The sequence below is a fragment of the Pezoporus occidentalis genome, unplaced genomic scaffold (assembly GCF_034315485.1).
Source record: "Pezoporus occidentalis ecotype Australia unplaced genomic scaffold, CSIRO_AGI_Poc_V1 ctg12, whole genome shotgun sequence".
NCBI classification, from domain to species: Eukaryota; Metazoa; Chordata; class Aves; order Psittaciformes; family Psittacidae; genus Pezoporus; species Pezoporus occidentalis.
In genome coordinates, this window is record NW_026912994.1 from 6,409,707 (window position 1) to 6,428,973 (window position 19,267).

Sequence of the window (19,267 nt, forward strand, 5' to 3'; positions counted from 1 at the left end):
ATAATCCCAAGAGCATTAACAGTATTGCTCAGTGAAGGTCAGTGATTAGCCTGGCTGTGTTTCTCAGTGCTCAAACTCATGGTTATGTGAACTGCATGCCACAATAATCTTTCGGTGATTTGTGCTGCTGGTGGTGCTGAAGGCCAAAAGATCTTCTATGCTGCCATTAATAAATCTTGATAAATGTATCGTAAGAGTAGAATTGTACATATGCAGCATGTGAAATAATAGTATTGAAGCCTCTAGCATTCTGATTCTGATTTCACCTATATCCAATATCCTGCCCCTGAGTTGTCTCCTATCTGCTGCCCCTTCAGAGTGTATGATCTATAGAAAACTGTGCAGAAAGGCTTGGGTGACATGAATTAAAGCCTGGTAGAACTCCAATTTTTGAACCTTCTTATATAAAACTTGCTAATTGGTATAGTGGGGTGTCTCTAAATGTGGCATTCATTCAAAAATTCTTGCAGATTACTCTGCACAAAATCAGTACTGAACAGTATTTGATATGAAGACATATTTATTTCAGAATGGAGTGGTTGTACTGAATATTTAGTAAAATATTGCTATTTATGGTGGCCCATACATTGCAAAAACTTTTACTGGAAATAGTTGTATATTTTCAGGGGGAAATTTGGACAAGTCTTTAGGCTTGTTGAAAAGAAGACTGGAAAAGTTTGGGCAGGAAAATTTTTCAAAGCATATTCTGCTAAGGAAAAAGAAAACATAAGGGATGAAATCAGCATCATGAACTGTCTACATCATCCAAAACTTGTCCAATGTGTAGATGCCTTTGAAGAAAAAGCCAACATCGTTATGGTCTTGGAAATGTAAGTATAAAGTAGTTCTCATTAACAAAGCAAATAATGTTGAAAATAATTGTGCAAATGTAGCAACTTACCCAGATATGGGACTGTCAAAGGTTTCAGGATCGTCAGGGCCTGGATGGTTTTCACATCTTGTAAGTTTCTCCAGTTATGTATCCAACTTGTTTAAACTGTGTAAGTGAATCTGTGTTGTATCTCTTAAAAATAAGAGAGATGTGTTACAACCTTTATTGTCTAGTTTGTTTGGTTTTTATTGTCTAGTTTGTTTGGTTTTTAAAGTACCTGTGGTGTTTTTCTGCTGCTCATTCTTTTGTTGCCGACTTAGGAGGGGAGACAAAAATGTTAGCTGCAATTTGGGCTTTCATTTAGAACCAAATATATGTTTAAGGAAAAAAATCTTTCTTTCTTTAGGCAGTTCTGAACATGTATTGTAAAAGCTCATGTCAAATTTCACTTAAACACTGATAAGTTGTCTTGTGCAGAGAACTGAATGTTGGTGTGCAAGAGCTAGTAAGAAAGATATGCTTGGGAACGCAAACATTTAAGCTACATTCTAACAATATATTTGAATTTCCATGAAAAATTCAGCCAGGCAAATTTATAATGCCCAAGAGATGTTAGGAACATTTTAGTTTTCATCAAGTTCTATATCCAGTTTTTATATTCTTAAGAGACTTGAAGGATTAGTCTGATGTGGTTTTTCTGCAACAACATAAATACTCCAATTGCAAACCATTTATAATAAAGGAGTGCTGTCTAAAAAATCTCCTCAGATGAACGCAGTGAATGTTCTACATCTATACCAGTAGATGCAGGAAGACTGGTTACACTGACTGTTTCCCACCAAAAGACCCCTAATTAAACATGAATTGATTTGCCCCTAATGTCAATACACAGATTCTCTATGCTGGTCCAGGTGCAGCAGTTGTAGAAGGGAATTTCTCCTTTAGTTGAAAGTTATTGCACTCTTCATCCAAAGCTATACAATTATGTAAAGCTGCATTTGAAGACAGCCTGTGTTGCTGCCTTGCTCTTGCTGAGTAAGAGAGCAACACTTATTTTTTACCTCCCAGAAATCATTTGCCTTGACCTACTTATTCCACACCACTGTGGGAAGTAGCAGAAAAGCACCACTAAAGCAGTTCTGTCAAGCACCTCACAGGCCTGTGACGGGTATCTTTGTATTTAAAAATGGCAGTTACTTACTTATCAAAACAAAAAGAAGGTTCAGAACATGTTCATGCACCAGAATTCACTATAAGAAAAGCACAGCATGGGATGGAAAGTAATGGTCAGACTTCATAAACAATAATGACCAACATGACCAATGTTTACATCATCCATAATGCACCTGCTTGGTATGACTCCAGTACTTGTGGCAGTAGTAGCTGGAAAGAAAATGAAATCCTGATCCGTGCTGATGCTTTTTATCCAAAAAGTTACATCAGTCACTGTTCTGTTGCCACATCTACTTCAAGTGCTGTCTGCTGCAAGCAGCAGCAGCAGGTGTTTTGCTGGCTGGAAATGCTAAATAAGATATAAATAGTTAGAAGCAAAAGTCTATATGTCTGTTTTGCTCGCTTGGCAGTTGCCTAGATTATGTGCAAACTCCTATAGCACATTTTAGAGACTGGATCTCCATTATACAACCTTGGAACTTGTGTGCAAGAAAGTGGTTTTATTTTTAGGTTCAGAAGTTGAGCAAGCTGCTGATGGTAAGGGAAGGGAGCCCTACTTAGCCTGGAATTAGGATCTGGCAGACCTAATGGAAAACAAGGAAATGTATAAAGAGCTTTGAATAGCATATGGCTTTACACTCCATTAGTTACCCCCTGCCAACAAAGAGGTTTTACTTTTAAAAATATAGAAAAATGCAATCTAAAGTGATTTTGTTAACCAGTCTAACTAGGGTATGATTTTAGTTTGGGGTAGCCAACTTTTCTGGCTTTTGACCCCCATACAAAGACAGGAGGAGAAATGGTTCTTCAGGCAGCAGGCAGGTAGTAGCAGTCTGTCCCTGCTCTGGAGCAGGTCTGGGCAGTCAGTTGCATCTTTGTGTCAGATGACTCTTGGCAGCCTCTATACCTGTTTGACACAGTCCCAGCACAGCCACTGAACCCGTATTGTTAGACAGCCACAGGTGGATCATTTCTGGTTTTGCTATTAAGCTAATAATTCTTTGAATATCAAAGAAGTTGTGGAAAATACCTTCAAAAATTTTTAGTCTCCAAGCTGTTTTCCTTATTCCCATCAGAGTCTAAATGCACGGATTTCACATAAATCAAGCTCAATTGCCATCAGCCTCCTTTGAAACCAGATTTTAGCAGTGACTGGAATGTAGCAGCTCCCCCTCCACTATTATTGAAAAGCACCTTTGGATTTTTCTAACTGATACTTATCCTAAGATTTTAATTTTAATTTTATGCCCATATATTTCTCAAAACTTTTTGAACTTCATCCTCTCTTCTTTTAATATTTTTCATGCCACTATTTTATACTGTTTGATTTCATATTTATAATAAATGCACTATTTTTTATCATTCATTTAAAATCAAACACTAGAAAGATTCAAATTCTTGATGTGCTTTTCCTTGGAAACCACCCCATCTGCCTTTTGCTGGAAACTGGGGACACATCTCAGGCATTTCCTTTTCAAATATGGCAATATACTGGCTCCACAACAAGCATCTCAGTGGAAAAAGAACATCTGAAAAATAGCAGCATGTTGTGAATGGCATTCAGCAGCAGGAGCTAAGTGCCTCAGAGTTTTTACATAGTTCAGAAAGTTAGTTTAATTTGACATAGATTAAAAGTTTATTGTATTGCAAATGAAGATTATTAAAGAAAAAAAATCAGTAGTAAACTCCATTCCTCTGGTGTGATTTAAGCTGGCACAAGTCACTAAGGGTTTTCTCTTTTTTTGAAGTGAGGTTTACTAAAATGCAGTTGAGTATTTGCCCTGGGTAACTCCAAGGTAGATTCTTCCCACTGCTCCTTCATGACCAAAACTTCTAATAAAGTATTTTTAAACTGTGCATTCTGTGACTCTATAGACAGGAATATTTTCCTCATCTAGAGAAAACTGAAAAGAGGAGAATCCAGTAAAGAATGAGAGATTTAGATTCTGAACTAGTTGTGACTGTCGGAAGCAAGCTGACTTCTGTATACACGTAGAACCTAATCTGCATTGGTTCATTTCAGCTTCCTAACCTGGCAAAAATGAAACTGGATTTGGCTCAGAATATGAATACAAAATGTGCATTCTAAAAATGCAATTGCAATTTAATCTATGATGCTACCAGAGGATCTAATGATCCAAGGATAAAAAAATGCATATTTATTAACAGTAGTCAATGTCCAAATAGTATGCTAAGAAGTGGTGCTTGAAACAATGGTACAACTTCTGAAATTTTTTTGCTTTATGGATCTGAAAAGTATGGCACTTTTTACAGTAAAAAAAAAGCCATCATTCTCTGTGTTAAGTAGTCAAAAAAGCAGCTGGTACTTCTTAGTATTATTATGGTTATCATTTGAAATCACAGGGTGCTCCAGATATGTAACCATTTTGCATGCAGATGCTTTCATAAACACCTCCTTACTGTTAATATCTTACTGGAGTAACAAAATACTAGATCTCCAACTTACTAGAATTGTTTATTCAACAGCTTTAACCATATTAATGACTTTATGTTACATATATGCTATAATTCAATGTAGCCTCTCAGTTTGTCAAGCATATGCTCTTCTCCCTATTTTCATGTCAATAGGAAACTGCAGTACCATTTCTAATTATATATTTTCTGAAATCTTATAACCAAAGCAAGATATGTGTCCAGAACTCCAGATGTTTCAATTTCAGTTTAGCACATGAAGGATATAATCATATACCTGCCAACCTGCAAACATTGCAAGCCCAGTTTGCAGTTGTGTGTTTTTTTTCTGTAACTGAAATATGCAATTACATTTGGCAATAAGCGTGAATGCTGCAAAATATAAAGCCATATAAAGACCATGAAGCATTTAAATTTAGAACAGACTTCTAAAAGCAAAGCTGCTCTTCACCATTTGCTCCTTTTTGTATGGGTCATTCACCTGCTGCATACAAAAAATATTTCCCATCTTTGGACATAATCAGATAAATCAGTTGAGTGATTACACAGAATTAAAAGAAAACCAAACCAAACCAAAAGCAACCAACCAACCAAAAAGAAACACACAAACAAACCCCCGCATGATTTAAATTTTGCTTGATTATGTCTAGGTTAAAAATGTCCCACTTAAGTTCCACAAACAGTTTAATCCAGGAGCTTCTACCCTGGAAAGACCAATTATTTCACATCTTAAATAAGCATAAAAATGGTTTTGATCTATAAAGAGTGTAATGATGGCTCAGCTAAAAATACCAGCACTGAAAGAGCTGTGGGTTATATCCTTGCCCTGTCATAGCTAAAGAGGAAATTCCCTCTGAGCTCACTTGGGTCAATAATTTACCCTTTAAGCTTTGCATTCCAATTAACCGTATTTTTGAATATTTCCTTCTTCAGCCTTTCTTTGTCATTCCCAATCTCCCTTCTTCCCAAATTTTTGCTCCTCTAATAGAAGTTTTGTCCTCTTTCCCTGGGACCCATCCCATGTATCTTAGGGTTTTTTTTTAATTATGTTACTTGCTGTCCTGGGTTCAGCACTTTGCAGTGATAGAACATCGGGAGAAAGGAAGCAGTGAGTCAAGCAGTGTCTAAACACATGTCAGCAAGGTGACAATCACATGGCACACACTTTACTCCCAGCTGCAGGTGACTGAATCCTAAAGGCCAGATGCAAATCTACATCCCTGCCTGGGATACCGGTGTGTGTGTTTCATAGTCCTAATCTGGGAAAGAGATTCGGAATAGAGAAAATCTATTGATTTATACTGCACAAAGGAGGTGATTCTTCATATGTGATCCTTGTGTGTATGGAAAATGCCATTGCAAAACACAGATTGTGTCCTCAAGTGACTAATGCAAGCTTGAATTATCTGTATTTCTGTAAAGGAAATAGTTTGATTACTCCCAAAATAAAAATGCTACAGAAGTCCTCTTTTTATTCTGCCTTTCATAGGGTTTCTGGAGGAGAACTCTTTGAACGAATCATTGATGAAGACTTTGAACTGACAGAGAGAGAGTGCATTAAATATATGAAGCAGATTTCAGAAGGAGTTCAGTACATCCATAAGCAGGGTATTGTCCACTTGGATTTGAAGCCAGAAAACATTATGTGTGTCAACAAGACTGGTACAAGTATCAAACTCATTGACTTTGGACTTGCAAGAAGATTAGGTAATGACTTTTCTGCCTATTTCAATATGACATGGGGAAAAGGGCAGGACAAACAGTAATTAATACTTCCTATTATATTATTTTGTATATTTTATATATAAAGAGTAAATAGTATGTTTCCTATAAAGATTTACAGGTTTGGGAAAAAAATAGAAAACGGAAAAAGAAGATATTTAAGAATGAGGGTAGGGCACCTCATCTGCAAGAGGAGTTTGCAGTGAAGAGTATACAGTCTACTCATTTGTTTCTATGGCTAGGGTATCCCTGTACATTACAAGGTGAAATATACAGTAGTAGTAATGTTAACAAATATTTATAGCTGCTACATGAAACCATAAACCACTAACTCTCTAACTGTAAAAAAACAGAACAAAACCTTGATCTTCATTAATACTACAAATCCTTGAAATTTTGTATCAATAAGAGTTAAGGTGATGTTCTAGAAGCCTTTCAGATAGGGATAATTACATTTAATTTACATTTCCCCATTAGTTTTATCATTTCTTATCCTAAATAGAAACATATTACCTGAGATGTTAAACAAGGGAGGAATTGTATAAAGAGATGTGTTTTGTTCATGCTCAAAATTTTAAAATAAAATAGTGCTACTTAAAAATAATGCAATGGATTGAGGGGGGGAGTTCCACTTGACAAGCTCCTCTCCTTCCTAAGTTGTTTTTAGCTGCTTCCTATCATCCATTTTGGACTTTCACCGTGCTCTGCAATTTGAAATCCAAACACCCTGGAGGGTTCTTTTCTTCGTATTGCTCAGCATTAATTCAGCTCTAAAAAGCAGCCCTTCAGTTGTGCTTATTAGTGTTAAACATTACCAACATCACACGCTGATTTTTTTTAAATCTTGTATTTTCACAAGAGAAAAAAATCATTCCACGAATTCAGAGGAACTAAAATACTTCATGAACCTGTCACACTGCGAGAGCTGAGATTTGTGGCCCTTCTCCCATTAAATTGATTGGAACAATTCATGAATTGCTGCTCTCTACATAAAGGGGCCCACAGCTAGATTCTTAGTTGTAGTCTTTTGCCATCCCTCTTTAAACAAAATAATGCTTATTAAAAAGTAGAACAATGAATGTTTTCTGTAAGAGTGCAGTTTGGAATTACAACCTTCTGGATTTTGTTACTTGCCTGCATGCTGTTCATCCTACTTCTTTTCACACTTAGTAACAGACTACTGCATACCCAAGAGTATTATTTTACTAAAACAAACCAAAAATGGTATAATGAATGAATAGGGGATTTTTAGATGATGTTCAACTCCAGAAGTTGCAGGAATCTTGGTCTCAGGGACGCTGCGAGCTCTGAGATAAGGTGTTTATTTCATTCGTTAAAAAAACAAAACCAACAAAACAAAGAGATTGTTGCCATTTATGTTCCTTCACCAGCATGGAACCAACAGTTTTCTGGTAGCATGAACTGGATTTTGTTCTTTTTGAGGAAATAGATGAACTGGTAAGTAAGTTCCAGTGCTGCACTTTTTTTTATCAGAGATGTGTGAAAAACTCCATCCCATGATGTCCCAGCTGTCAGCCTGAAAACTATGTATTTACTGCTGAACTTAGTGGATTTCAACAAGACATACAATGTAACCACAGAATGGCCTTTTTATAGGAATTTATTCAACTGTTGTTTCAACTTCACAGTTCAACACACATTTAGCAAAAGGAAGATCCTATTTTCAGTAGCCTGCTCATTGCCATCACCCTTTAGATTTTTCTGTTAATCTTGTGGCATCGCTGTGTATTGCATGGCTGACACTAGCTGCTGAGCTGCTGCAGTCATGACATGTACTAAATCTCTAACCTATAAATAGCTTTTCTCGATGTAGAAGGATGGGAGCTATGGGCACTGCCACTGATTTTGATCTTACAATAATTTACATTCATTTGGCTTAATAGGTTGATAATTCTTGCAAAGTTAAATTATAGGCATTTGCTGTTTCTTTCATCAGCCTGCCATTCTGGATAACTTGGTGCATGTGGCATTTCCATAGCAAGAGAAAGCATCCTCCCATGCCATGCCCATAAAGCAAAAGCACTGTGTTAATCATGAAGATGTTTGTAACATTTCAGATCAGATTTTTTCCAAAAGTAGAAAACAATTTTTACTCTTTCATTTACTTACAAAAATTGACAAAACACTTCTCAGAAAGTACCCTCTTCTTTCCAATTGTCTTATGCAGTGTGCTGAGGGCACATTCTGCCACTTGTGTTCCGTCAAGCTTTCTGATACTGAAATTAGCACTTAAATTCACTTTGGCTTTGGTTTCAGTCCCTCAGAGTATGGAGCTGACCCTGACTGAGCAGAAACTGCTCAACCAATGGACTGCTGAAGGGAACAGTGTCTGATTTTGCACTTCTGAGATTTACTTTTTTGTAACTCATGCAAATTAATGCCTCTAAATATTCAGTGTTTTGATCAGTTTTAAAGGAATTAGAATCAGCTCCTTCTGCAGTCATCTCCTGCAGCTAATTAGTTCTCTTGCACTGTCAGGAAATACCAAAGCTGCAGAGGGATATTTTCCTGACCTTTTTTGGTGTGCTGAGGAACACATGCAGAAAATTGTTTAAGATAAACTTCTTGAGGAGAAAAGGGAATGGGTTTTGAGTACTATAAAGGTTTTTTCTAATCAGTTGATTATACACAGTTTCAGCAACCCTTTCCAGCTAGCTTGTCAGCTTTCTATCTGAACTAAGGGATATCCAAACAGAGATCTTACTTGTATACCAAGCTTCTAAATGGCTGGGTAAAGATTTGACATATTATTGCATTGAAAAGGTCTATTCCTTTATTTTTTTCATTTATAAACAGAAACACTATCAGTTGTTTCACGCTGTATGCTTGCACTCAAATGCCATGTTTTCAAAAAAACATTTCTCTGACCTATGGGCAGCACATTTCATACACCAGCCTTTTGCATACACAGTGGCTCATGGTAGTTTACACAGTGCACAGAAAAGCTTCCAAACTTGGATGTAAAAATCTGAGCCTGAGATTTGGATGATCATGATGAAGCTTTCAGAAAATAGATACTTTGTGACAAATTTCAATAACTTTTCATAAGGACAGTTGGGAAAAAATGTAGGTGTTGACCTAAAGAGAAGGCAAATGGGAAGATGGGATCTCAGGCTTCCCGTCTGTGCTTAGAAAATGAAGGGTGATCTCTCACTCCTTACTTACTTACACACTGTGGAGAAGAGATTGCTGTTGTTTTAGGCTCTCAGTTTAGACTGGATATTAGGGAAAGAATCTTATTTTTGGTTGGGGGGGGGGTAAGAAAATTCTAGTTATGTGAGTGTAAGGATATTGTGGAACAGCTCTTGAATGTGCTTTTTAAAGGCTAGACAGACATCTGGCAGGAAGGACTTGATGTTGGTGAACTTGCACGGGATGGCCCAGGGGGTTTCCTAGGGCTGATCCCTGGCTTTCTTCTGTCTGTGTCTCTAGAAATGGGTACTTTCTGCATGGAGGGGTCTCTGAAAGCAGGGATAATGTGTGAAAATGAGGTTCCTGTATTTAATTTACTATCACCATACCTGAGAAGAGCAAGGATTTCACAGCATTTAAAATGCGAAACTGGCATGACTGTGAGTGAATTACCATTGTAGTGCTTGAAAGTTGTCTCAAGCGTGCTCTTCAATTATTAGGCAAGTTATTAATCTCACATAATCTTCAATTTTCATCTGGTAAACTGGAGATTTGCATACCTTGAAAGAGTACTAACTTGGGCATATGGTTTCATCTTATGAAATGGCTGAACAGCTTTCAATGTTTTAGTGGAGGTAACTGTAGGTGTAGAGTCAGTACTGGGATCAGCATTTATGTTGCAAAACTTGGGAGAGCAAGAGCTGCTAAATAAAAGTATTTTGCAAAGCTCCAGTGTTGTGGACAAGTAGCTTCTACTGTAGGCTTCTCAAAACTTTGATCTGCTGGGTTTTGAGGTCTTTTTAAGCTTTTCTTTTGATTATAGTGCTTCAAATTTCTACACTTGTGGTAACCTTAACAAGAGCAGGATTGGAATCTGTTACATCTGTAATTCTTCCCATTCAGATCTGGTTTGGTTAAGTTATAATCTCTTAGGGGAAGGCATGAGTTCTCATAATGTGATTCTACTGTGCCTAATCTGGATGCAACTCTTGCACAAAAGATAAACATAATGCAATTGCTAATTGCATTACCTAAATAATTTCTATCTAAATGACTTGTGTTTCGCACTACGACTACAAGTTAGACATATCATTCACAGTTGCACACTGGCAGCATAAACTGGTAATACTAGGTTATAAAGAGGTTATTCCACCTTCATCACTGTATTTTCCAGTAGAGCAATACTGGTGGGTCAACACAAGAAAGAGTGAGCACATATGTCCCATGACCTCATTCTTTCAGCTCATATTACTAGCATTAGCTTTATTGTAGACCCTTTTAGAAGCATCCACAAAGTCACAAATATGAAACCAAACTGGTTTTCATGTCACTGTGGAATAATTGTGGGGGTTTTCTATTTAAAGAAAAACTGTATGTAGCAGTTAATGTTTTCTCTTGCATTCTTCACAGAAAATGCAGGTTCTCTAAAAGTTCTCTTTGGGACACCTGAGTTTGTGGCTCCAGAAGTTATAAACTATGAACCTATTGGATACGAAACAGATATGTGGAGTATAGGAGTTATCTGCTACATCTTGTGAGTATCTTTGCTATAAACACAAATCCTGACAGTTGCTGAACATACAAAATTTCCATCAACTTCTGAATTCTTCTCCAATTTTCAGCCTTTTTTATTATAATTAACAGCTCCAGCATGTTTAATAAAAATTCTCTGTTCTCTGAAGGGTGCAACTGGCAAACTGCAGAACCAGCAGCTCTGGAAATCCAGTCATTTAGTGTTGTACATCTTACATCATGAACAGCAATGTTTCATCTCATTTAAAAAGACAATGTGAGAGTATTTTATGATTAATTTGAAACTATTTTTTCCTTCACAGAAGCTAAAAATAAATGTTTGGGCATGATAATTTCCATTCTTTTATTCCCAGTGTGAAATTTTTGGTGAAATGTTGGGGTTGTCTTATTCAGATTGTATTCCTTGTGGGACAGACTGAAGTATCCCAGCATTACCCTCTCTGTTCACAGTGCATTTTAACTTATTACTAAAAACAAACCACAGGATTAATACAATTTATCAGCAGCATGGATCAAGAGAATGGAAATATTTTAGATGATGGTTAGTTGCAGCTCTTGCACCTGGCAGTGCACAGTTGTTTGCCTCATCTTTACCCAGTTCTTCCATGATTCTGCTTGCCTTGTCAGTTCTCATACTCATTTCCAAACTAAGCAACATAATTTTCCTTCTTGTCCTGCGCAAAAGCTACTACATCAACTCTCTTATTCCCAGCAAAGACTTTGAATGTTTCTGTTATCTTCTATTTCTTATGTGAAGTGTGCTACGCTCTTCAAGGTCACTTCACTCTGCCAGTTTATTTACAGGACCTTTATTTTCTATTCACTTCCAGCATTTTTTTCTAGATCTTGAAACCTCGTCTGGGTCACTCTGTAGTCTGAATAATGTAGACCACACAGGCAGTGCTCAGATGGCGAATTCATTTATTTCTCTAGTTTTTGAGGCCTCCTGAGTTACAGAGCACTGAAGAGGAGCATGGAGATCCCAGACCGCCTGCACAGCAACGGAAAACCCGACAGTTACATCAGTGCTGCATTGCCCCCTAGAGGCCCCTCACCCGCTAAGGAATAAAACATGAACGAGCGTTAGGCGCACATTAGGGAGTTTAACGTCTTTTACTGTCATTTGTTATCAAAGTATATGACAGTTTTTGTGCGTTCACAGCATAAGCAGTGACATGCCAGACAACCGAGGCAAATAATCGGTGATAGCAGTTGTGTATGCTTCTAGGGTATGCAACCAGGGTTGCTGCTCCATTACGGTACATGCTGGAGAACATTTGACATCATCTCAGTAGACAAGGCAAAGGGAGCAGGCAAAACAGATGGAGAAAAGGTGAAATGTCTTGCCAAAGACCAGTCTGCCAGTGGTGGCAGAACTGCTTCTACCCAGCTTCTCTATGTCACCAGAAGTAAGATAATTTGGATGCTGTAATGTTCAGCTGATGGGGCTGGGGTGTTGTTACCTTTGATTCAGATGACCCAATATGCCTTGTGAAGCATATTATGAAATTATGTGTTTGTTTGCTAAAGTGTCTTTAAGCTCATTTTACATCTCAAGATTGGAAAGCTATGTTACCCAAATGCAATTGAAAGTTTATTTTTATGCACCTTTTATGCATAGCTGTTGCCACAGTAATGATTAGTAGTAATCAGCTTTTGTCTTTCTTGCCACAAGAATAAAGTAATAGAAGTTAGGAAAGACCCGTGAGTCATCACTTGGAATTTCCCTCTCCACCCCAGAGTGACAGGCTCCCAATCTGTCTTCACTTCTTTAAAGCCCAGCTGTTTTTGTGGATTCACAACTATGAGCCATTATCCAAAATGGACCATCACATCATCCTTACAGAATGCAAATAAAAGTCATTGAGAACTGCATCTCTTTCTAGCTGCAGCTCTGCTTCTCTGTTCTGAGTATATGCTCAGAACTGCCAAATGTCATGCACAAAGTGCAAGAGTCACTTATTTGGCGTCTGTCTCACATACCATCACAGTGCTTGTAACTTAGCATTTGCATCCCCTCTCCCCTGACATGGTGAGGCCATGAAGGAAGAGGCAAGCACTGCAGCAGCACTGGGCTTAAATGCAGGTCTGCACGGCCATGTGTCTCCATGGCCAAAAGTTGCTGTGTCCATCACGTCCTAAGAGAAGCAGCAGGGAGCATGCTTTGCATGGCTTGACATAACACCTCTTTCAAGGTAGGATTCTAGAGTGCTGAGAGACCTGTAACCTGCCTAGAAAGACAGTGTGTTTCCATTATGTGCTGTAAAACAATGAATACAAACCAGGTTTAGGAGGGAGCTGCTGAAGAGATCTCTGTGTTTGAAGGGTTTTCCCTGTAGAAGAATAAATGGGTGGGATGTAATCTCAAGTAGGAAAGAGGGTGACAGCACTCCTCCAAAACCCTGCAGCAAAACAGCTTTCTGGTGTGTAGGCACAAGTACAGATATTGCGCTGTTAAGATGTTGCATCTGTCTCCCTTATGGCATGACTGACTTAATTCCACACTACGGCTCATGGGTTCCCTTTCCACATTTCTAAGCTACACGTTAAATCCTCTTCATCTTTGTGGACAACTGATTCAGTCCTGTCTCTTCATCAGTCTTTGTTCTTCCTTAAACTTCTCTATTTGTATTCTCCACTCCATGTTTTTTCCACTTTTATCTTGTTCTCTGTCCTGTTCTGCATCACAGTACTGTCCTAAATACTTAAGTTCATCTTTTGCCTTTGAAGTAACAGGCCACGAATATTATAGCTTGTATATATCATCTCTGTCTATTTCAGTGCTTCTTTTTGCATTCACAGTAATCTTTATCTAATGAAGCTTAAAAGTCCTGAATTCTTTCCAGCTCTTTCTGTCCAATTTATTCATCTGGCCATTGCTGAATTTGGGTTTGGGGTTGGTTTTTTTTCTTCTGTTTCTAGTTCTTTTCTGATGATCCATTTGGATAGCCAGTGTTTCAAATATTTAGCAATCTGAAACAATTTCTAAGTTCTGTTTTTATTGCATGCCAATTTTCAGTCTATGATTTCAGCCCTGCATGTATGTACATTGAAAGTGGATAACACTTCTTCTGTCACAGGAGAATCTGACTTGTTTCAGTGAGGATTTGACTGTGGCTGATTCAAACCTCTGCCTGATTTCTACTAGTTCTTCTTGTTTTATCAGTGCCAGGCAGTGTATATCTTTTCAGAGTAGTTGATCTCTGTCGATTAATATTTTATTACTGTGCTGTATCTTAGGCTGGGTTTTAATATCACATTTGATCTTGCTGTGTACTCTTTTCCTTCAACTCCTTCCTAATAACACACACCCTGATTCTTCAAACATTCCCCTTCCTTTTTATCTATTGGGTTATTCATCAGGGCTGTTATTCCTCCTTTGTTTGGTAGTTTGCGTTGGTTAAAAGATCTTCAGGCATCATTCATCTTTTGCGTGTGCTGACTTGGGACTTTGATAAGGCAAGACACCCATGCTGCTGGCTTACATTTGGGTCAATGTCACATTAAAAATTTAAGCCTCATTAATATAAAGATGAGAGAGCACTCCTTGTTCTTTCAATAAAGCAAGTTAGGAGGGCTTTAATGTCATGACTATGCTGCTCAACAAAAAATGAATTATTTGTTCACCGGCACTGGCAAATTGTGATTTCTCATTAATCCGCTGGGCACATAAAAAAAGGGTGTGAACAGAGTTGCATCCCTTCCTCCAGCAATGAGCTGTCTTCTTTTACCTGGGTTCAGTGGCCTGTTTCTTCCCTGAACCAGTGTGGGAGTCAGCCAGCCCTCAGCTAAGGAAAGGGTGGTTTTGTCCAGTGGATGTGCATCCCCCACAGAGTACCCTGAGACTATTTATTTGCGTTATTTCCCTTGTAAAGTACTGCAATTACTACATAATCTCCAGGGTGCAGGCATTATCATGTGCTTATTTGACATGACCTGCACAGATTTATCAGAAGCAGGTAGTACTCTTCATACTAAGATGTTACTTTTTTTCACTGCTAATGCAATGCAAATTGTCATCAACCCAAATCAGTTGGTGCTGCAAGCACTGTTTGCAAGAAATGCTCAGAGTCTGACTTTTTTGGCTATGCAGCAAACTTGTCTTAATACAAAGATTTCCAAGTGCTTGTTACATAGGCAATGACACCAGCAACCGCACTGAACCGTTTTGATCTTAACATTTCTAAATCTGTACTCAGAGCTTTGTTAAAACAGACCAATAAATGGTCTAGGAACTTCTGCAGGGTAAAGTAGCTTCTTTATTTAGAAGTGGAAACTGTGTAAGATTTTCTAAACAAATGGTTCTTAACATGCCAGGAAGATGCCTGCTTAAGTAGCTGGAAAAATGTTTTCAGTAAACAACTTGCTGCTTGTCTAAGAGTAACTTTGCAGTGTAAGCTCAATATTAATTTTCTGTAGCAGTAGCTCATCTTTATCACTTAGCTTCAGCATTCCAAAAAGAAATTGTTTCCACAATCTGTCAAAAGTTTCTGGGCCATTATTACTTTAAATGGCTAGTAAGAAATGAACAAAAAGACTCGAGTCTGTAAAATTTACTCTAAAGATACAAATTTATGCTTATAATCCACAATAGTTGCTGGATTTTATTTTTTGACTACAGACAAAGATCTAGTTCTCCATTCAAGTATTTCCATGACAAGGCAACTGATTCACAGTGTGGAACTGTGGTAAAGAGAAAAAATTATTTCAGCCTTATACATTTGCAACAGCACATTCAGAAATATGAAAATAGGTTCATTGAAACATTTGAATGGGTACAGTTACACCAGTGTTTGCAACAAAGTGAGTGGAGGCTTAACCTATACTCACGTGGTAATTTACCAAATGCATGGGATGGGTCAATCCTACTATAGTATTTCAGATTTTAGCAAAGAATTCTGTCATGCAATTTATTTTTTTTAAGGCAGCTAAAACAGCCACAGTTATTTGTTTGTTTTCCTCTCTAATCTCTTTTTATTTACCCTCATCCCTCAAAAGCTCTGTGTGACATGCAGTATCTCTTTGCCCAGGAAGCTGGATGTCTTTTTAAGCACTGCCTCTTCTGGCAGTGTGGAGCAGTGGTATTTCCACAAGAAGCAATGTCTCTCTACCTGTAGCAGTCTTTTTAGCATGGAAATGGTCTCTCAACACTGCAGCTTCAATCTCTGGAAATAGGCCAAAATGTATCTAATGTAGCACATGAGCTGCACAATGCTATTTGTGGTAATACTATGCAGAGGTTGCCCTTGACATACTTCAATCAAGTACTGGAGGGAAATGGGATTGGTTTTGTTCTGGCTACCAAAGTGTGTGTTCTCTGGAAGCTTAACTGGATGAAGCAAAGACGTGCATCTCCTATACTGACAGTGAACTAAAGAAATACTTTCACATACCCTTCATTGTATATGCTAAAAGCAGCTGCTGAATTGCCTGAGATTATCATACTTACTCAGATAGTCATAAATGAGACACTTAGCAATCAGTATTTGGTACTCAGACAGAACTCTTAAAACTTCACACTGCAGTGTGGACGAGATTTCTTTTTCACTTTCTAAAACATTATAGAGAATGATGACATTGTCATAAATAGGAAAATCTTAAATATTGGAGTAGAGCTAGGTTTAAGGCCCTGAAGGAGTACTTTGCAGATTCCAGAACAGATATTTCACTTTAATGATTCACCTGGCCATGACAGCTGATATGCATGAGAGCAGAGCAGTCTCTCTGTGCTGCAGCTATGCCAGCTTTCCAGCACTATCAGGCATAAACCTTGTCTCTTCCAGTAAAGTAAGTGTCAAAGAGAACAATTATGATAAAGTTGGTTTATGTGCACATTTTTTGGTACCTTAATCTTTCAGCTTTCTGTAATTCGCAGCTAATACATGTTCATAAATGCCACCTTATACATTTATAAACTCGTGTTTTCCTGTTGCATTTGAATTCAGCCCATATAATGGGAAGACAGAAAATACCTTCTGTTCTGATTTACCTTTTTCTGGCTGAGAAGAAACAAACTTTTTATCATCATCTCATGTATTATTACCATCAAGTATCTGAAGTAGACACTAAGTTTCTAGACTGCTGTACTGCACACAACTTCCAGAAATGGTAAAAGATTTAGTATCTGCTTTGTCTGAGGCTTCAAACAGTGTCTGTTTCTGCTTTGCTTATAGGAATAAAATCCTTAGGAACAAATTCCAAATCAGATTTTGAATGTAATTCGTAACAAAAGAGTAGCAAAATAATTTTGGGGGAGGAGATTATATTATTAATCTAGTAGCCCACTTTGATATTAATATCTTTTTCTACCAGTTTGTTCTGTGATATTCAGTAGCATCATGATACTCATATATTATTTTGTCCATATAGTATTTACAGAACCCTAATAAGTTCCACTTACTTTTCTGTTTCTTTTTAATGTACTACTGTTGAACTGTAACTGGTTGTTTTAACTGGTTAATATGATTGTACAGAGAAAGCAACTAAACTTCGTAAAATTTCACGAAGAATAGGTTATTATGGAAATTGCATGTCAGGAAGAAGACCTGAAAACCTAAGTAATTTGTAGTTCCAAGGAATAAGCAATCTGTCACTTTAAAGTTTTTACTGACAGTATGATATATAAAGAAATCAAAAGTACCTGGATGAAGAAAGACACAGTGTCATAAAGGACAGAGCGTGACTGGAGAAAGATACTCTCCAAAAATGACACCATGATGTTCTGAAATTGCCTTTCAGTGGCAATTTATCAGTTATGTTGAGTAAAAAGCCTTGGAAGCTCAATTTAGGTTATAAGAGAGTATTATTTCCATTTCTTGCATCATCATGACAGATTGAGAACATAAAGATCAAATTACTTTTGGATGCATTTGCATAACTCTACAGCCTGCAGTGATGTAGCACTGTTTTATCTGCCTAGATAATTCAAGGTGGTTTTGTTTACAAAATATCCCATGGATTTCATGATTTCATTACGCATCTTTCATCTTGGGCTCTCTCGGCAGGAGTAAATAGAATAAAATGTACAAAAGAACTGGGTTTGACAGTAAAGGCAGCAAAAGTAATTCTGAAAGCACCAGGAAAAAAAAAACAAACCAAAAACAAAAACAGAAAAAAAGAGCTATTCAGCTGAATTTGGTGTGAAAATTGAAGTATTAGCTATGCAGAACTAGACAAATCATTTAGCAAATTAGTAGGCTCAACTTCCACATAATTCTAGCTCTCACCTAAAAAATGTCTTCCTATAAAAGAAAGAAAAAGCAAAAATTTCCTTTCAGTTTTGCAGTCAAAACTCTGTTTTCCTTCCCATAAAACTATCTGGAGTTAGCTTTGAGTCCTTTTTGTTGTTTTTTTTTTTAAAGGAAGCTTTCACTGATAAAGATCTGCAGAGCAGCAGAGATGTCACACACAATCTTAATTTGCTCCTCTGATAACTTGCAAATTTACATTGTTTGTTTTGTGTCTGTCTATCTATTCTGTCCCCAGGGTCAGTGGACTTTCTCCTTTCATGGGAGACAACGACAACGAAACCCTAGCCAATGTTACTTCAGCAACGTGGGATTTTGATGATGAGGCTTTTGATGAAATCTCTGATGATGCCAAGGACTTTATCAGCAATCTACTAAAGAAAGATATGAAGTAAAGCTGTCGGACTTGATACACTTTCTATGTTTGCATTTAGTGGAACTTGCCATTCTTGTTTCCCCACTGTGAATCTCCATGTTGACACAGGCACCTCTGGCAATACTTTATAAGGAGCTCTGTGTGCCCATCTGTCTCTGTGTGCAGCTCTCATTTACGTTACATGCGGGGCGCAGGATCTGAATGCAACACTTTCTTTTAACCGCCTGCTCATTCTGCTTTTCCCTTCCCTTGAGCAAGATGCACACTGAGGTTTTGTGTGGCTACTGTGATCTTCACAGTTGTGTGACAGATTCTAGCATGACACATCTTGATCTGAATGGGTTGCAATTTTACCAGATTTATTTCCATGTGTTGCTTTTAAGGGCTGTCCCTGCGAGTAGGCAGCTTTCCTACAAATCTAGTAATTGGGCAAGAAAAAAAAAAATCAGAGTGGCAAGCCCTCTTTACAGCAGACTGAACAAAGAAGGGAAGAATACACAAAATCATAGAAGAGTTAAGATCATTCAGTTCCACCCCCCCTGCCATGGGCAGGGACACCTCACACTAAAACATGTCACCCAAGGCTCTGTCCAGCCTGGCCTTGAACACTGCCAGGGAGGGAGCATTCACAACTTCCTTGGGCAACCCATTCCAGTGCCTCACCACCCTCACAGTAAAGAACTTCTTCCTTATATCCAATCTGAACTTCCCCTGTTTAAGTTTTAACCCATTACCCCTTGTCCTATCACTACAGTCCCTGATGAAGTCCCTCCCCAGCATCCCTACAGGCCCCTTTCA

The 19,267-nt window shown here is 37.9% G+C and overlaps 1 protein-coding gene across 7 annotated transcripts in view; it reads left to right on the forward strand.

The window, feature by feature from the left end:
- MYLK (myosin light chain kinase) overlaps positions 1–19,267 on the forward strand; it is a 227,777-nt gene that overhangs the window by 201,138 nt on the left and 7,372 nt on the right. For 4 of the 7 annotated variants that reach the window (XM_062607068.1, XM_062607070.1, XM_062607069.1 and 1 more), the window contains 4 exons: positions 627–830; positions 5,928–6,145; positions 10,724–10,847; positions 18,332–18,484. In XM_062607068.1, coding sequence (XP_062463052.1) covers positions 627–830; positions 5,928–6,145; positions 10,724–10,847; positions 18,332–18,484 — 699 coding nt within the window. Of the gene's footprint in view, positions 1–626; positions 831–5,927; positions 6,146–10,723; positions 10,848–12,979; positions 13,042–16,545; positions 16,634–16,757; positions 16,955–18,331; positions 18,485–19,267 lie in introns of those variants that run through there. The other 3 variants (XM_062607076.1, XM_062607073.1, XM_062607072.1) reach the window with 3 other exon arrangements.